The 17472-nt window shown below is 42.1% G+C and overlaps 1 protein-coding gene across 3 annotated transcripts in view; it reads left to right on the top strand.

Annotated features, from left to right (window-relative positions):
• furinb (furin (paired basic amino acid cleaving enzyme) b) overlaps positions 1 to 17169 on the top strand; it is a 95136-nt gene extending 77967 nt beyond the window's left edge. For all 3 annotated transcript variants that reach the window (XM_005737654.1, XM_005737652.1, XM_005737653.1), the window contains 8 exons: positions 1275 to 1487; positions 6072 to 6172; positions 7722 to 7825; positions 10989 to 11106; positions 11334 to 11513; positions 11728 to 11855; positions 12459 to 12587; positions 13635 to 17169. In XM_005737654.1, coding sequence (XP_005737711.1) covers positions 1275 to 1487; positions 6072 to 6172; positions 7722 to 7825; positions 10989 to 11106; positions 11334 to 11513; positions 11728 to 11855; positions 12459 to 12587; positions 13635 to 14341 — 1680 coding nt within the window. In that variant the 3' untranslated portion in view covers positions 14342 to 17169. The remainder of the gene's footprint in view (positions 1 to 1274; positions 1488 to 6071; positions 6173 to 7721; positions 7826 to 10988; positions 11107 to 11333; positions 11514 to 11727; positions 11856 to 12458; positions 12588 to 13634) is intronic.
• The last annotated feature ends 303 nt before the right edge of the window (positions 17170 to 17472 follow it).

Here is a 17472-nt window from a genome sequence, read left to right as displayed (position 1 = left end):
CGCATTGGCATACATCTGTTTTTTTTCTCACCTAACTAATTTCTAACTGATTCATTTTCTAATGACAGAATGTAATAAATATTCAGTGGAAATATGAGCTGTGGGGAAATTCAAGTGGAAAGTAACCTTTTAAATTACTGGCATTTTTTTCTTCTTTTAAAAACTGTGTAATAGATTTACAATCAAAAACAAAGAGAATACGTTTTAGCACCGTATAAACCGTATATTTTCCGAGTGTACTTTTTACAACCTAAAAAATAAGATCAGCAATGACAGCAGTAGGTAAGAGTTGGTAATCCCAATTAAAAGTCTGTAAGACCTTAGGAAAGGGACACTGAGTGTTGTTGTCAACCCAGAGCCTATTACAGAGCTGTGGGGTCCTGACAGTCCCGCTGTCTCTGTCTCTTCGTCCAGCTTGGCCTCAGGCGGCAGTCATCAAGAATGGGTCAGCAGGCCTCGGGCTAAATATCACCAACATATTGAGAGAAAGAAGGTCAGCTTTGCAGGAAGTGGGCAGACACAAAAAAGAATAAAAAAAGAAAAAGCAGTAAATCTGTTCTAAAATGCAATAGTAAGCAGAGCAGCAATGCCAAAATTCTGAGAAGTGCACAAATTCTCTGCGATTTGTATGCACTTTAGCTGCTCCAATTTTATACCGACTAGAGGCGGTCGATCGATTTCTGGGGCTTTCCAGCAAATAAAGAGTTACTCTGATCTAATCAGCTGGAGACAAATGTAGCGTTTGTGTGTCTGGTCACAAATGGAGCAATCAAATCTTCGCTTGTATTCCTGAGCTGACAAAGAACACCCTTTGTTACTTTGCTAAAAGGGGTTGGTGAAATTTTAATCCGAGCCAAGGATTTCTTGGCTCTTGTTGTGGTTCCAGACCCAGCTGGACCGAATGTACGTATGTCTCAGATAGTGTGTGTAATTTAGGAGCACAGTCTCTCTGCCAGATATCATGTTGTCATTTATCAGCCCTGAAATTATATTCAGCTTGAATAAATTTGGTAATTACATTTCCTCTGTTTGTTATCTGATGTTCTGCTGCAATAAGTCGTTTGACATGATGATGTATTAATAAGAGTTGTGCCTACAGCGCCTCAGTGTTTCTAAAAGAAAGCACGTTAACGACAGGCCGTTTAAGTATGGAGACAAACGTCTCTGTCAAAGCCGATTTTTCATACTTGAACCAGCTCCTGATAGCTTCTCCCTCTTAACCTTGTCTGTTCCTGGACTCCAGCCACATAAAGGTGTATGTTTCTGCACCACAGGGACGCAGCGGACTGGGCTCCATCTTCGTCTGGGCTTCGGGTAATGGTGGCCGGGAGCAAGACAGCTGTAACTGTGACGGCTACACGAACAGCATTTACACCCTGTCCATCAGCAGCACCACGCAGTCCGGCAACGTGCCGTGGTACAGCGAGCCCTGCTCCTCCACCCTCGCTACCACCTTCAGCTCTGGAAACCCGGGGGAGAAGCAGATAGTAGGTGTACAAACACACACGCTTACATGCTCTTTAAAGATCTCAGATTTTGTGTAGGATTGTTTTTAATACTTTGAATCTTTGGCACCCTGTAAATGTCAAGTTTGACAGCACAGCTACACGTCCCGCTTACCAAAAGTTCATGCCGACGCATCCAAATTGAACCCGTTTTGAGTGTTTATACACATTAATGTTGTGTCTCTCAAATAGAAAAAAAAAGACTTCAAAATGTCAAAGTCTGAGTGATGTGAAACATACAATGAGCAAACACGACAAACACTGAGAGATGCCATGATTCCTTCGAGCTGCTTGTCACCCGAAGAAAGACTTGCTTCAGGGACGCAGAATAACATAAAACAACCATAAATCTGCCATTCCCTCCAAATTACACCAGAGGCGTGCTGCAGGCAAGTAAATACAACTCCAAATGAAATGGGTAGAAGTGAAGTCATTTTAAAATATACATGAGCACTTGCGTTGTATTGTTGCTTTAGCACGCAGAGGCTGCCGTTTGGTGCAGTACCCAGTGAGTTTATGCAATTTCCGTTTGTCCCAAACTAGTATTTATTTTCACTCTGTTAGATTTCTGTTTCTCACAATCATGCACTACCAAGTGGCTCATTTTGTGAGCGTATTTGGTCACCTCCATCTCCAGAGATTACACATTTTTTTCCCAACTGGAGCGAGAGAAAAGCAAAACATAAATTCCCGTTTTTCTAACTAAAATGGCAGCGACGGCACTCGGCTGTAATTAACTTCATCTGTTGTGCACACCTAGATGGAATAAAATGTGGCTGTTTGCCAAAAATAAACACATTACCACCGAGTGGCACAAAACACAAAGTTCACTAATTGGCCTTCAAGGCACAGTGTGCTGTTGCTACAGAGAAAAAGTAAATACGCTATATTTTCACAAAAATAGGGCTTTCAAATAATTAAATGGCACAATTAAAGCACTGATTGTTATTTTACTAAAGGTTAATAATGTTTTCTTATTTTGAAATTTTATGAATAATAATGTGCACAGGTTAAACTGTAGCCAGAGCTACAACTAGTATGTATTTATTGTAAACGTAGGTGGGGGTTTTTTCAGTTCACTCCATGAATTGTTGCATATTCTTCCTCATATATTCCTGATATTTGTTGTCGTCTGTCTTACCTTTGTTATGATGCTCTGTCATGTCAGGTGGATTCTGAAGTGGTTGTACAGGCCGCACCGGATTTTAAGCCGTATGCGTTTCACTTGTAATATGAGATATTTACACAGAAATATCACACATGAGGATTTTTAACGTTTAATTTAATCCGTAAGGTAACATAGACATGGTAACTTAAACGTTAACTGCAAATGCTTTTTTTCCTCGAACAGCGCCTGTAACACGGCTACCTTTAAGTATACGTACGTATCGGTAACACACAAATTTCGTTGCTTATGGTTTTTTTACAGAACAGTGCACAAACAACATTATGTCGTCTCTTAACAACTGGTATATACCGTATATATACTACTTATCAATTTTATTAAATGTTTTTGGCCGCTTGAAAAAAAGAAATGCATTAGCCGCACGTCAGTATAAGCCGCAGTGTTCACAGTGTGGGGGAAAAAGTAGCGGCTTATGACCCGAAAACTACGATAGACCTGAAATGGCGATCTGTCGTGTACTTGTGGCAGACCTCTCAGATGGTGGTTTAATTTGGTTTGCTTTCTTCTGTTGTTGCCTCTTTTGCTGTGTTCTTTTAGTTCTGATCCCTTTGGCAACTTTTGTGCCAGTTTTAGTCACACTCCACCAGATTGTGCAAACAGAAGCTGCTTCTTCACAGTTGTCAGTGTTGATGTGGCGTGCCTTCATGTCACACTTTCATATGTCCTTGAACCTCGAGTCCAGGTTCCCCCTTGGGCCTGGCACCATGGGGATTCTGCCATCATCTATGTTTCACATGGCCAAACCGGCACATGTGGCATTGCATAAGCAGCTTTTGCATGCCGGAAGTCTCAGTTTTGTGCGACTCTAGTTTGAGATATTTTGTCCTTCTATGTGATTCCAAGGCTTAGACAACTTAGACGAAAGCTGTTCTTGCTTCGTGATGGGACTATGTCCCCCAAGTAGTCACTGCAGTACAACAGGTGCTCTGTAGGCACAGATTTTTGTTGCTAGGATTAGCTTCTTGTTTTTCCACACTGAGTTTTATCCACATCCTGACCCATGACCGTGGTGTTTTTGATGCTTAAAGTAAGGCCAAATTCATTTCAGGCATGTGAAAACCTATTAAGAACCTCAGAACCGACAGCATGAGTAACTATTCCAAAGTCATGAGCAAACATCAGCTCATAGATCTGCTGCTCTGACTTGCTCTGACTTGCTCTGACTTTTGTCTTGGCTGGTAATATTGCCAAGTTGAACAGTTTGCCAGTGTCAGTTTGTGAGTGTCAGAAGGAATTTTGTGAAGAAGATCCCAAACAGCGCGACTGCTCAGATACTTTCAGGAGCGTTTCCACTTGCAAGGCAGCTGATGCCCTTTTCCAGCTTGTTCAGTGTTGGTTCTGCATCTCACTTCTCCAGTTAGCTGAGGAACAGTGTTTAGTGCAATTTCTGTGACTTTGTTCTCTGTGCCATATATTTCAACTTAGCATTCCACCAATCTCTCCATCTGTTTATCTCCACCAGTGATAAACTCACCAGCTTTGGACTTGAGGAGCTGTTTCGGAATCTGTTGGACCCGTTGCTTTCTTCATTCCTTCAAGCATACCTCTGATGTTTCCAGTATCAGTACCTTGTGTGTGCATTTCATAGCAAAGCTGCACCTGGTATTTATTAGCACAGCATCTAGTTGTGCTGTATGTCTGCCAGCTCTCAGATCTTCTAGGCTTTGCTTCTGCTTGAACGAGGCAGGCCTTATAGCTTTTATCAGTGGCTTCATTTCTGGCCATCAGCATCTACGCAGTGAGAATTCTTCCTCCTCCTTTTCCCAAACACTATGACAGTTCTATCATATGTGATGCTGCTTATGGAGCCCCACAGTTCAGCTGCGTTTTCAAAATAGTCAACATTTTGTGGAAGATTTTGATTTAGAGTATCCAGATTTTTTCCCATTTGTATTTGATTTTATAAGAAGCAGGTGTTGAAGTGTGCAAGGGTTTTATATTCTGGAATAATGAGGTTTCTCTGGTTGTACTCTCAGCTTGCAGCACCTAATATTCCTAAAATGAAATCTCAAAATATAGTAACCCTATTAGTCCTTCATATACTTTGTGCTTTTGGTGGGAGTTGTCCAGTTCGGGAGACATTAGCCGCAGCAGTGTCTGCCTACGCTTGAATATAATTTCATTTAATGGATTTTGGCTTGTGGCACATATTTGTGAATGAATGAATTGCAGAACCATAACCCAGCTATTGTGGGCAGTGTGATTCACAAAGAATTTTCTTTTTTCTGTATACAACTGCTTTTGGTTGGCATTACAGCTTAGCAGAGTGCCAGCAACATCAGCATTTGCATCCTGTCATGAGCCTGAGCCACTTGTCACAGACACAGTTTTCTCTTAAATGAATCACCTCACAACATGGTTGGTGGGTTTTTCTTTTGTAACGGGATCATATTACGACTGAGTTTTTCAGGTGTATTTTTGGCCATAAGCCGATTGCCATTTAGTTCTATTATATTCAAGAGATGGCAGACGTCCCTATAGATGTTATCTCTAAAACTGAGCAACTCACACCAGAATAGTCTCGATAGATAAATAACACTGAATCTGATCTGGGACCTTTTTCTATTTCTAACCTGCTATATGAAAAACTTAATTTGTCTTGTTAGAAGAAAAAAAAAATCAAAAAATGTCGAGTTTTCAGAGTCATAAAACCAAGAAAATGTCTAAAAAGAAGCTGCAGATAGTCTGAGCTGTTATTTACAAAAGATTTCACTCAATATTTAAAAAAAGATATTTTAAGATGAATCAGTTAACTTCCAGCATTTAATCTGTTAAATATTATTGTTTCAGTGTTATTCTGTCCAGGTCCTATATCTAACAGCTGGCCTGTGCAGACACCTGCCCTCCCTTTGTTTACCCCTCTGACACATTTCCACAGATAATGGTCATTAACGCCACAATCTGTCAGGCCAAAAGTTGCAAACCAAGAATCTGTCTCTAACCTTCATAGACCACCTTGCCTTTGGCTTCTTTGTCATTTCTGACATGTCCTCATCGTGACCCAGACAGCCCTCATTAGCTTTCTGGCACTTGCAGAGACCAAGAAGAGAGATGTACGTGGAGTGCTAACATACTCTGTCTCACCACAGCTTGACCTGGCTGGGCTGATTTGGCTGACCTTCATTACCCCAGGCGTGACCCCTTGGCAGGGATCCACAGACCTGAGACTGAACCACCTACTAATTCTCTCCTTCTCCTCTTTTCCATCGCACATAGCTGTGGGGAGAGCTCCTATTGTCCGCGGCCCTCATCTGTCTAGCTCTTAGTTTCTCTGCCTGGGAGCTTCACTCATGTTGAAGTGGGAAACTCAATGTGTCAAATCAACTATGTCTGTCCTCCTGTACTTATTTACACTTTCTCTCTATCTGCTTGTCTCTAAGGTGACCACCGACCTGAGGCAAAAATGCACAGACTCTCACACGGGGACGTCCGCGTCAGCACCGCTCGCTGCTGGGATCATCGCTCTGGCTCTGGAGGCCAAGTGAGTGCCCCTGTATCATCTGTTTCTACATTAGGGAATCAGAAATGTAAAGCTTTTTTTTTAACTTTATGCTACTGTTAACTTAGTTTATTATGATCCACTGCGTGCTACATGTGGGAGTATGTGCGTGGACTCACGTCTGTAAATGCGCAGATGTCTCTGGGAAGGCGGCGTTGGCCTAAATCCCAGCCAAGAAATTCTTTCCACTCCAGATTAAGCTTTTGATAATTGGTTAATTAGTGAGACAAATCAGCAGCTGCAGCCCACACAGACATCTGAATACCTGTAGGGCCCATGGTGAAGATTTTAAACCGGTGAATGTCTCTCATTATTGCTCACTCAGGACTCCAGGTGTCAGAATCCAAGTTTCTGTCAGCAGCTCTAATGTGTTCCCCATTATCTTGAGTCATATCTTGCATGTGTTAAGTCAGTTTTATCAGTAAGCAGTGCTTTACTGTGCATAATTCTCCTCCTTTCCACATTAGTGATTTGCTGACAGCTGTCAAATCAATCCAGTAGTACCACACAGCCAAGTTTCAGTTCTGGTATGCTCAGCGTCTCTGGTTTAACACCGCACAAGAGTCAGTATTTATCAGTGTATAGCCACCCCCCCCCACTCCTCCTGAAGCCCCTCCTGACAGGCAGCTGTAATAACAGGGTAGCTAGTTTATCAGTCTGGGACCGCACTGGAATTCACAGAGATGGAATCATTTAATAGGCAGAGTGTTTTGGCTTTCTGGTGTTTTATTATTTTATTATTTTCTCCTTCGCTCTTGGCTGAGGTGACATTGAGTGGATCGGAGGATCTTGTCCATTAATAACACATGAGAGGATGTGAGATGTGAATGCTGATGTGGAGGTTGGCGGAGGTGATGCACCACAGTGCAATTCCGTGTTTCTATTTCTGACAACTGTGGTGTTGCTCTCGGTAAAGCTCTGTGATTATCTTAACCCACAGAGCAGTTTTTCTTAGTGGTGACTTAAAGGATTCTCTGTTGGATACTTACAGGTAGACCCCTTAATAAATCTATATGAAGGGGAAAAAAATTACTGAGCTTCAACTATGTTGGAGGTGACCCTGTCCCCAACTCACAGAACCTATTAGAAACTATCATTACAGATAGGCATAGACTGTCCTCCACGGTTTAGTTTTACAGTGTTCCCTGACCTTTCAACACAGTAGGTTATGATGTACCTTTGATGCTGGTATTTTACGCCCATGTTAAAACCTTTATGTGAGTCCATAGCTTTGTTTTAGTTGAGTGGCACATCCCTCAGGGTTCCCTCCACCTCTCAGTGTAGTATTTCAACACTGTACGGTTGTTCTCACTGTATATGCTCAGATGGATCACATTTCAGGTCTTTTTATAGTCTTCTGACCTTTTCCGTGTCCCATTGCTGCTCACATTTCCTGGCCTGTATTGTTGTACAGTTGAGGTCATCAAAACCTGACATTTCTCATAATGTGCATAATAGGAAGGTATTAGCCTCACCTATTACATGAGAGAATGTAAATGTGATTATATTTCTTTCTTCCCTGTCTGCGCAGTATGAACTTAACCTGGAGGGATATGCAGCACCTGGTGGTGAGAACATCCCAGCCCGGGCGTCTCAGCGCTGGTGACTGGAAGACCAACGGAGTGGGGCGCAGAGGTAAAAACTCAATACAGTTATTAGACAAATCAAGAGCAGGTGGTAACATGTGGAGTTGTGTCTATGCCTCAATAATGAGTACAAATGGAAAGTTCACTAAAGCGCTCTTTTGAAAATGCCTTGCTTGAGAGCGCTTTGGACGGCTTTGGTTGCTATGATACGGAATATGTGCAGATGTGTTACAAGTACCTACCTGACTGCTGCTTAACTGGTAAACGCTTGGTGAACTAAATGTACCTCCAAGCATTATTTTTATAGTAATGTCGCAGCAGTCCAGGGAAACAGGTCTGTTACACACATGCATACTTGGAGCAGCAGAAATATTAGTTTCTCTTACACTGTTGTTCAACTTTGTTGAACAAGTAAGCTGTGATGGTTGATCAGTATAATATGTGTCTTTCCCTCCAGATGGCAGTATAGCCCAGCCAAGGGATGAGCATTTATTAGCAATTATTTACATTTTTCTCGAGTAAATTTAAATGTTCATTTCTGTTTAGAAAGCTACCCTAAGATTCTGGTTATTACAACTCTTAGTACTTGGTATTTCTTTGCTATTTCTGTGCTAGTTCCATGCCAGAGTGGATTGATGCCCAGTTTCCCAATAACATGCATTTTTTTCCTGATTCAAGTTAAGTAACGAAGTAACTGTGAAATTGTGTTAAAATGATCATATTTTGATCAGTTTGCTATTCCTATGCAGTGCAGACTACTGAATTTAACAAAAACTTTGTATTTGAAATGAAAATGCAGTTATTTTTCCTGTCATGCATAATGTTGTAAGCAAAATATTAATTATCGGGTTAAAGAAAAGAAAATGCAGAAAACAAAGATGTGAATGGCTATGGTGGCCCTCATGGAGCCATTGAATACCATAGGTTATACTGATGAAGTGTGAGCTACCATGTACATGTGGACAAGAACTGATAACATGAACTAACATATTTTTAAACAAATTATATCCCTAATTGTTTATAATGGATACATTTTAGTTTGTTATGCAAAGAACTTGAACAAATAGAAATCTCTTCTCTGCTCAAAGGAAAGTTTTGTCTTGCTTGTTACAGTTCGGCTATAACCATTACTTAACACGACCTGGCTCAAAGGTTTGTGGCCTAGTTGGTGCCGAGTTTAAGGCAGGCCAATCCGATAGGCTGAGACACTGGGTGGGTATATCAGGGTCTGCTTTGAAGTGGTTCAAATCTTATTTGTGTGAACGATCCTTCTCTGGGGCTACCTCTATGTACAGATCCTCTTCTGTTTCTCTTACCTATGGTGTGCCGCAAGGTTCTGTTTTAGGACCTTTATTGTTTTTGTTGTATTTACTCCCTCTTCAGCAAACCTTCTGAGCACGTTTATGGACATTTCTTATCACTGCTATGCAGATGATATTCAGCTATATATCTCCTTTAAGCCACAAGATGTTTCCAAGCTACAGATTTTGCATATACTCCATTAGAGGTTGGATGGCTGATAATTTTCTTCAACTTAATGAGGAGAAAAAAAAGTCCTTGTTTGTGCTCCCGATAAATTTGTGCCCATGGTTTTAGAAAATCTAGGTCCTCTTGCTAAATTTGCCAAACCTTCTATCAGGAATCTTGGTGTAACTTTTGACTCAGCTCTGACTTTGGACGCTCATGTTAAATCTCTGCTTCGCTCCTGTTTTTATCATTTATGAAACAATGCTGAGTCCTATTGTGTCACGCTCTGAACTAGAAATGATCATACATGCATTTGTTTCATCTCGTTTGGACTAGTCTTCCAAGTACTCTCATGTTACACTTCTCCTGATCCAGCTGCACTGGCTCCCCATTAAAGTCAGAGTTCACTTTAAGATTATGACTTTTACATTCAGGGCTTTGCATGGACAAGCACCAACATACATCAGAGATTTCTTACATCCATACATCCCCAACAGGTCCTTGAGGTCATGTGATCAGGGCTTGCTGGTTGTCTATCACACAAGGCTAAATAACTAAAGATGACAGAGCTTTTGTAGCTGTGGCCCCCAGACTCTGGAACTATCTCCCTTTGAGTTTGAGATCTGTTGACTGAGTGGTTTCTTTTAAAAAAAAGAAGAAGAAGAAGTTAAAAACTCATCTTTTTAAACTTGATTTTATGTTTTTGGCTTCAGTGAAGCACTTTGTGATTTTATCTTGAAAGATGCTATATAAATAAAATTTTATATTACTTACTTTTACTTTACTTAGATGAATACATTCAGAATTTCTAGTTCATTTCTTGTGTTCTGCTTTAAGAATAAACATAAATTTTTGTCTTTAGGTTTCATGCACTTAGCGTCTACTTCATAGATGCTCAATTAGTCCTTTTTAAAAAGTAAAACTTGTTTCTATTCGATTAAAGCAGCAATGTTGGCATTCTGTTAGAAACAGTCACACTGGCCAACAGCCAGAAACAGACTTTGAAGAACAACCTGCATTATCTTTTCTGCTAAAGTGTACTTCCTACCAAACTGACACGCATGAACATGCTATGTTTTGCAGCTTATCTTGTTGGAACAGCCGTGAAACATTTACCCAGAAAGTTTTCTGTTGGCATTAGTTTGCAGGGTAGATACTGTAGCCGATAAACAATACATACAGATCTTCATTTAGATGATGGTGTGGTCCCAGCTACACACTGTTTGTCTGCGGCCTGTAGGCTAAAGAATTAGTCTGACTTTGTCTTCCATTCCCTGCCAAGGTTCAGTCTGCCAGCTGCTGTCGTTCATCCACAGAAAGCCATCTGAGACATAGAGAAACTTTTCTGACATTGCCCCAAAGACCCTTTCCCTCCTTTTTAATGATAAAAAAAAAAGAAAATATGATAGGCTGGATAAACCTGTTTATATTATTACTGACTGTCGGTGACAGTTGGACTGTTAAATCCCTGCTGTTTTTAATCACATTTATGGTAAATGGTAAATGGCCTGTATTTGTATAGCGCTTTACTAGTCCCTAAGGACCCCAAAGCACTTTACACATCCAGTCACCCACCCATTCACACACACATTCACACACTGGTTTATGTTCTCAGGCACAGATGAAGTATTGCTGTAGAGAGGATTGTTTGATTGTCATTTCTGTCACTCTGTGCTGCTATCTCATAACCACCACCCACAAAACTGCCATCCGCTCCCTATCCCTCCATTTTGTTTCCTCCACAGTGAGTCATTCGTACGGTTATGGGCTCCTGGATACAGGTGCTCTGGTGGCGTTGGCACAGAATTGGACATCAGTGGGACCGCAGCACCAGTGTGTTAACACGATGCTTTCAGAACCAAGGTTAGAAGGATGACTTAGAGCATGTGTGTGTGGGTTTGTCTGTAAAAAGAGTTTCACCATTATTACAAAGACTTCCTGTTCTATCATATCTCTGACCCTGATGGATGTCGCTGCATTCTCCTCCAAGCCGGGGAGGTCGCTTAAGTTTAAAGCACAGTGCTGTTCGGTGTCCATTTCTGCTTCCACACAACATTAACCACTCTGCCCGCCACTTGTCAAACCTGCAGAGACATCGGGAACAAACTGGTGTTCAGCAAGAGCGTGGATGCCTGCTGGGGACGACCAGAGCATGTCAGCTCCCTGGAACACGTTCAGGCTCGCCTCACTCTCTCCTACAACCAGAGAGGAAAATTGGCCATTCATCTCATCAGCCCGCTGGGTACACACTCCACCCTGCTGTTCCCCAGGTACACAGTAAAAAAACAGGACAACAGCAGCCAGGTCCTAATATAAATCTCTCTTTTTCTGTGCCACACACAGACAAATAATGTGCGTGTCCCTCGGTTTTACTTCGGCACACATGCTCCCAGAGGCGTATTCTCTGAGACAAATACTCAGAGTATGCCTGCTTTCAGATGCAGGGAAAAAACACCAACATGTCCTCTCTTTTTATTTATTCAGGCCCAATGACTTCTCCTCAGAGGGTTTCAATGATTGGGCCTTTATGACCACACACTCATGGGACGAAGACCCTCAAGGAGAGTGGACCCTGGAGATAGAAAATGTAGCACCTAATGGACGTGACTATGGTAACCTAACTCATCTTCATTAATTGCCCGGACTGGTCGCATCACATCAAACCTTCTTCCGTTCCAGCATTATCTTATGTATTTCCATGCTTCTCTTAGTAGCCTCTCTGCAGTTCTTCCTTTTCTCTCCTTTTCTAACGGTCTATAACAGTTTTGGTTCCAGCAGAGAGGCACTTAGAAACTGCTCCAGATTAAAAGTTAAGAGTCTCTGGGCAGAGAACGATTCTTCTGCAAGAAAGTCTTTGGCAACTATTTGATTATCAAAACTTCAGTGTCTTGAGAATGTTTTTCTTTCCAACAACTGGGCTGCACTTTAGCTCTAAAAGCAAATGGCAGCACACCCTGACAGAAAGAGTTGCCATGTTTTCCAGTAGATTTGTTTTCTCTGAGCAGCAGAGGGAAACGAGAGAAACGCCTCTCTTTCTCTGCTGCTGTTGATCCTCCTCCACTGTTGTTTGGGCCACTCACATCACTCGTTTCCTGTCTTTCCACCCCCATATCCTCTTCTCAGCCAGTTCACTCTGTTCCCTCTTTGAGAAGTGCTAAATTGATATTCTCTTTCACCACTTACACCTCCACTCTCTCTGCCTCTGTTCTCCTCAGGTGTGTTGAGTCAATTCACCCTCATCCTGTGGGGTACTGGGCCCAGCATAGTCAACCCCTCGTCCCCTGACTTCCCTCGGCCGTCCAACAACAGCTGCAAGACATTCGATGCCCAGCAGATCTGTATCGGTGAGATCGATCGGCCTTTCACTGTCACGCATGAGCCACTTAGGTTGAATAGATTCATTTGTATTGGCGCCGGCATACAGTCGTTGTTACCAAACAGGCTTTGGGTCAGACTGTGTTGAGCATTTCAGTTTGTGAAAAGTGAATGTTGTGAATACAAATTGGCAATTTACAAGCCTCTTGCGCATCTGTTTATGTGCGCACAATGAATACGCACGTTGCCATATGTCATATCAAAGAGTGGAACGTATTGCGAGCAGCAGGGGAGATTTAAACTGCGCCAGTGCCTCAGGTGCATGTTGTCAGCAAGGGTGACTTCCTCAGTGAAAAACAGACGAAGTCAAAAATTATTTTATGTTTCGAGTCAGGCGCTTTCCTCTTAATCATTTTAGACATTTCAAAAATTTCAGTAAAATCAATATTACAGTTATTACTGCTTCTTTTATTTCATTTCCTCAGTTGCCTGCTAATTTCCCTCAAATTAAGTCTAAGGTTCTGACTGCAGAAACCGACAAAGGACAAAAGGAGTAAATACTGAAATGATTGTTAACACTTATTTTTTTGCCTGTTTGTGTTCTTTTGTAAATTAGCTGTCTTAGGGTAGAATATATTTCATATTTATTTATGCTTTTTATAGACTAAAGACGCTTTATAGCTTCTTTATCTCATTAACAAGTAAGAAATGTAGTTCCAATTAATTACATGCAGTGACATAGATATGGACTGTAATTAATCCCACACTGGTGAAATTCACTTGTGCGCAGGGGACAGGGTGAAAAAGATGTATTAGAAAAATAAAAATAGGAAAAATGGTGTACAAAAAAATGCCAAAATACTATACTGTGTACAAATGATTACTATATACAGTAAAAATACACAGTGCAGTGGGAGTGATAATAATACATAAATATATATATAATTTATTTTTTTTTTTAAACAGTGTTTGACGGTATGTGGTTCAAAGTTCAGAAATCATTTGTAGGTCTTATTTTCATTGTGTTTTTGACATAAACGCCCTCTTGACTAATTAATCTGCCCCTCTCCATCCAGAGTGCAGCCCTGGCTTCTCCCTCTTCCTGCAGGGTTGTGTGAAGTTGTGTCCGCCAGGCTTCACGTCGGGGCAGCAGCTCCTCAACCTCTCTCTGGAGAACTGGGTAGATTTGTCCTCCGTCCAGGCCTGCCTGCCCTGCAATCCTGCCTGTCTCACTTGCTCTGGCACCGGGCCTGCAGATTGCCTGTCCTGCCCTCCTCACAGCCATCTGGTCTTCACCTCCTGTTTGCACCAGAACCAAGTCCAGCGAAAATCCCCTCTAACTGGAGGACTCCAGGGTGACGGAGCGCAGCCAGAAGGTGCGAGTCCAGCAGCAGCAGACCACGACAGCAAAGTAGCTGAGGAATCCCCAGGGCTCATTGTAGCTCCGTCCACTCAACTCCCCGCCGTCGTGGCCCTTCTCAGCTGTGCCTTCATCCTGGCTGCCTTCGTCGGGGTCTTCTTCTTGCTGCAGTTACGCTCAGGTGGCGCTTCTGCCTGGAGGACCAAATTGCCCTCTGGATTTTCAGAGACGAACGGGGTGCGGGTGGGCTTTGGTTTTGGCTTCCGGCAGGGACGGGAGAGAAAGGCAAGGATATGCTACAAAGGAATCCCCACTGTGTGGGCAGATGAGGACATGATTGCCTACGAGTCTGAATCAGACAGCGAGGAAGTGGACGGCCACAGCGAGAGAACAGCTTTTATTAAGACGCAGAGCTCAATCTAGCTGAAGCTGCATCTGCTGTTGTGGTGTCTGACACGACGACAGGTCTGACTGCACGGAGCTGATTCGTGAAGCAGAATCGCACAGGTTCAGAAAAACACAAAGCGCAGGCCTTACTGTCCCATCAGCACCCCATCCAAACGCAAAAGAGCCAATCATTTTTTTCTTGTATTTATTTGCTACAAGCTTCATGTGTATTTTCATGTATTTTATCTTTTATTTGATTGATGTCAGTTGTATTGATAAGCTTTGTCACCATTTAAATGTATTATGCAGCTAATTTACTTTGCAAATATTTTTCAGAGTGCTTTCCAGAAAATGAGTACTGCCACACCCTTAAAGCTTGGATACCTAACAGGAGAGAGTTAGAGACAGAATGGTCTAATATTAAGCAGCAGAGACCAAGATATCCTGAGTTTTGAAGAGGCACGACCATGACGTTGTGCAACTCCACCTAGAATAAATAAACATACCTTATTTCAATTTGGCAACAATGCAGTGCATTCAGCGCGACTGCTATTTTTGATCAGCCACTAGAATTCTCCTTCTGACCGCCTGTGCGTCTGTGACGGTTGCTGTATCTCCACCACCAGAGTGCAAACTCAAAATTATCCTGTGGCCATATGCTGCAGGCGTGCAAAGGCAAACAAGGAAGATTAGAATATTTTGGCTTTTATTGGAATATTTTCTCTCTGATGCCTCGGGATATTATAGCATTACAGAGACAAGGGTGACAAAATCACAGTCCACACCACCAGGAAGGTGTTCCTGTGCTCGTGGTTGTGTTCGCGGCTTGATGCAGCGCCTTCGGGCACTTCCACTGAAAAGTGCATTCTGGTGTTTTGTGTTGTAGTTTGTAACCCTCTGCTCTCATCACTGTGGATGATCTTTTATGTGACATCCTGGTCAGTTTGAGAGGGAAGTTGTTTACTCGAGGCATTTGAGGTCGCGATGAATCTGCCGAGACGCATGTGATGAAAAGGGCAGCTCCAGGGAGTGACTTAAGAAAAAAAATAGTGGGAGTGCTGGAAGCACTCGAGAAGGTCAAGCTGACCTTGAAGGGGAGCTCAAATTCAGGTTGGGTATAGTTTTTGCTTTTTATAGACAAAGTTGCAAACTTTTGATTGCATTTGTAGGTCAAGGCCCCAAATCGATGAATACGAGTGTCGAACTGAATATCTGTAAATTTCAAACTATATAGATCGACTATAGATCGAATTTCCCAGAGGAACCCACCCGAGGGATTAATAAAGTTCTATCTTATCTTATGTATCTGCACTTGGTAATGCATGGTTCCTGAGGGGGAGAAAAAAACAGCGCCCCCTAGCATAAAAACTAATCAGAACTCAGAGTAACCTTGATGGAATCACAGTAGTTAATTATTCAGGCTTAGCAAAGCACCTCCAGAAGTAAAGGCCTTATTCAGAGGCTGAGAAGCACATGTGCCAAGCAGTGTGTAGAAATGTGTGGATTGGCCCTTTACTCCATTACTTTATCTAAGGCATATCTAATTTGTCTCAACTACAAACATCAGGCCTCTACTTCAGGTGGACTTCTAATATATTGCTGTTGTTATCTTTCATCAGAGACCTGAGAGATTGCAGGCCAGGGGTTATAAAGTTGACTCGCTGTTCATTAATGCTAAGAAAAACTTTAAATTGAGGATTTCTGCAGCGCGCTGGGACAGCATAATAAAACATCCCCGCAGGTTGTTTGATAAGCAGGAAACTGTGGAGGATGCTCTGTTTTCAATCAAGCCTCAGTGGGAATTTCCACTGCAGCGCAGACACCAGAGATGGTACATCAATCACACAGAAATGTGCCGAATTACAGTGAGCAGCACTGTTTTTTAATGACATTAACCACTCAGCCCAAAAGCTGCTTGGCTAACCTTGTGAAGCATTGTGCCACTTGGTTACTGCGGGTGAGAAACAATATAATTCTCTCTTCATTTTCCCCCCAGAGTGTGCTTTATATTGATTTTGGGGCTTCTCTTTCAGAACATCTTCATCAAAGTGAAGCGTCCTCCCTTTCTGCTGTGAACACCAAACATAAAAGGACAAATTCATGCTTTATATTCTCTCTATAACGACGTAGACTTGCAGTTACGTGGCCAAATCAAAGCCTTTGGATCCAAAAGACCAGAATGGCTAGTGATTAAAAAAAATCAGAAAATAATGATTCAATTTCCTATGTTTGTTTTTATTTTTAATCCTTTTTTTTACTATTTAACTGATGATGGATGTTATGTGTTGAGATCAATTTCATGCTGGATTAATTAAAAAAAAAAAAAGTTTGGCTGTTGTAAAGCATGTCTGTTTTTTACTGCCAGGGTTGAAACCTTTTATAGTTTTTTTAATGCATCTTAAATTCAGCCCCTGACATACAAACATCCCAGAGAGAGCAGATGGTTCCTCGCTTCTTCATGGTCATATATCAGTGTTGCCGCTGCGTTTCCTTCACTCCTGGCATTGAGCTTTAACAGAGTGCCAGCCTTCTTTTTTCCTGCCTGCCATCCAGTTGCAGCAGTGAGCAAAGCTGCCAAGAACGCCTTCAAGAAACTGTTCCCTCAAGCTTCTGCGTAGCGGGCCCCTTAAAGTTTAAATTAATATAAATGGAGGTTTGTATGCATGGGGGAAAACACCAGGCGGGCGGCGGCAGCAGCTTTGTTCATTAGCAGCTGCCCCCCCTCTCTACAGAGGTGCAGGTAACTGGGTTCATGGGTAAAGGTACATTCATTTTGTGGCCCATAATTAGATCTGCCGGGAGAACTCGCTGCACAATTCAGCACTTCCTGCATGTCATGTTTTGCATTTTAAATACAAACCAATTGCGTGTGCAAATTGTTTTGTAGATTTTTTTTTTTTTACCTTTTGGAAAAAGTGGATGAATTTGAAAGCCCTTTGTCTCCATCAGTCCCACCGCCATTACTCGTGTGTAGGAGTGGGTATTTTGTTTGTCCTTTCTCCCCCCCCACACACACACACACACACACACACACCATGCCCTTTAGCTTGTAGTAATTAGCTGCCATGTACTGCGACAATGCTGTCTACTAACTAGACTTGGCAACAGTACACATTCCCTTAATTAAAACGGGACTCACGAATCAGCTCCTCATTAGTTGATTTCAC

Source organism: Pundamilia nyererei, unplaced genomic scaffold, assembly GCF_000239375.1.
Source record: "Pundamilia nyererei isolate P.nyererei 1_Seehausen unplaced genomic scaffold, PunNye1.0 scaffold00078, whole genome shotgun sequence".
NCBI lineage: Eukaryota > Metazoa > Chordata > Actinopteri > Cichliformes > Cichlidae > Pundamilia > Pundamilia nyererei.
The sequence above is the reverse complement of the archived record's forward strand: the minus strand, read 5'-3'. Positions and strand labels throughout refer to the sequence as shown.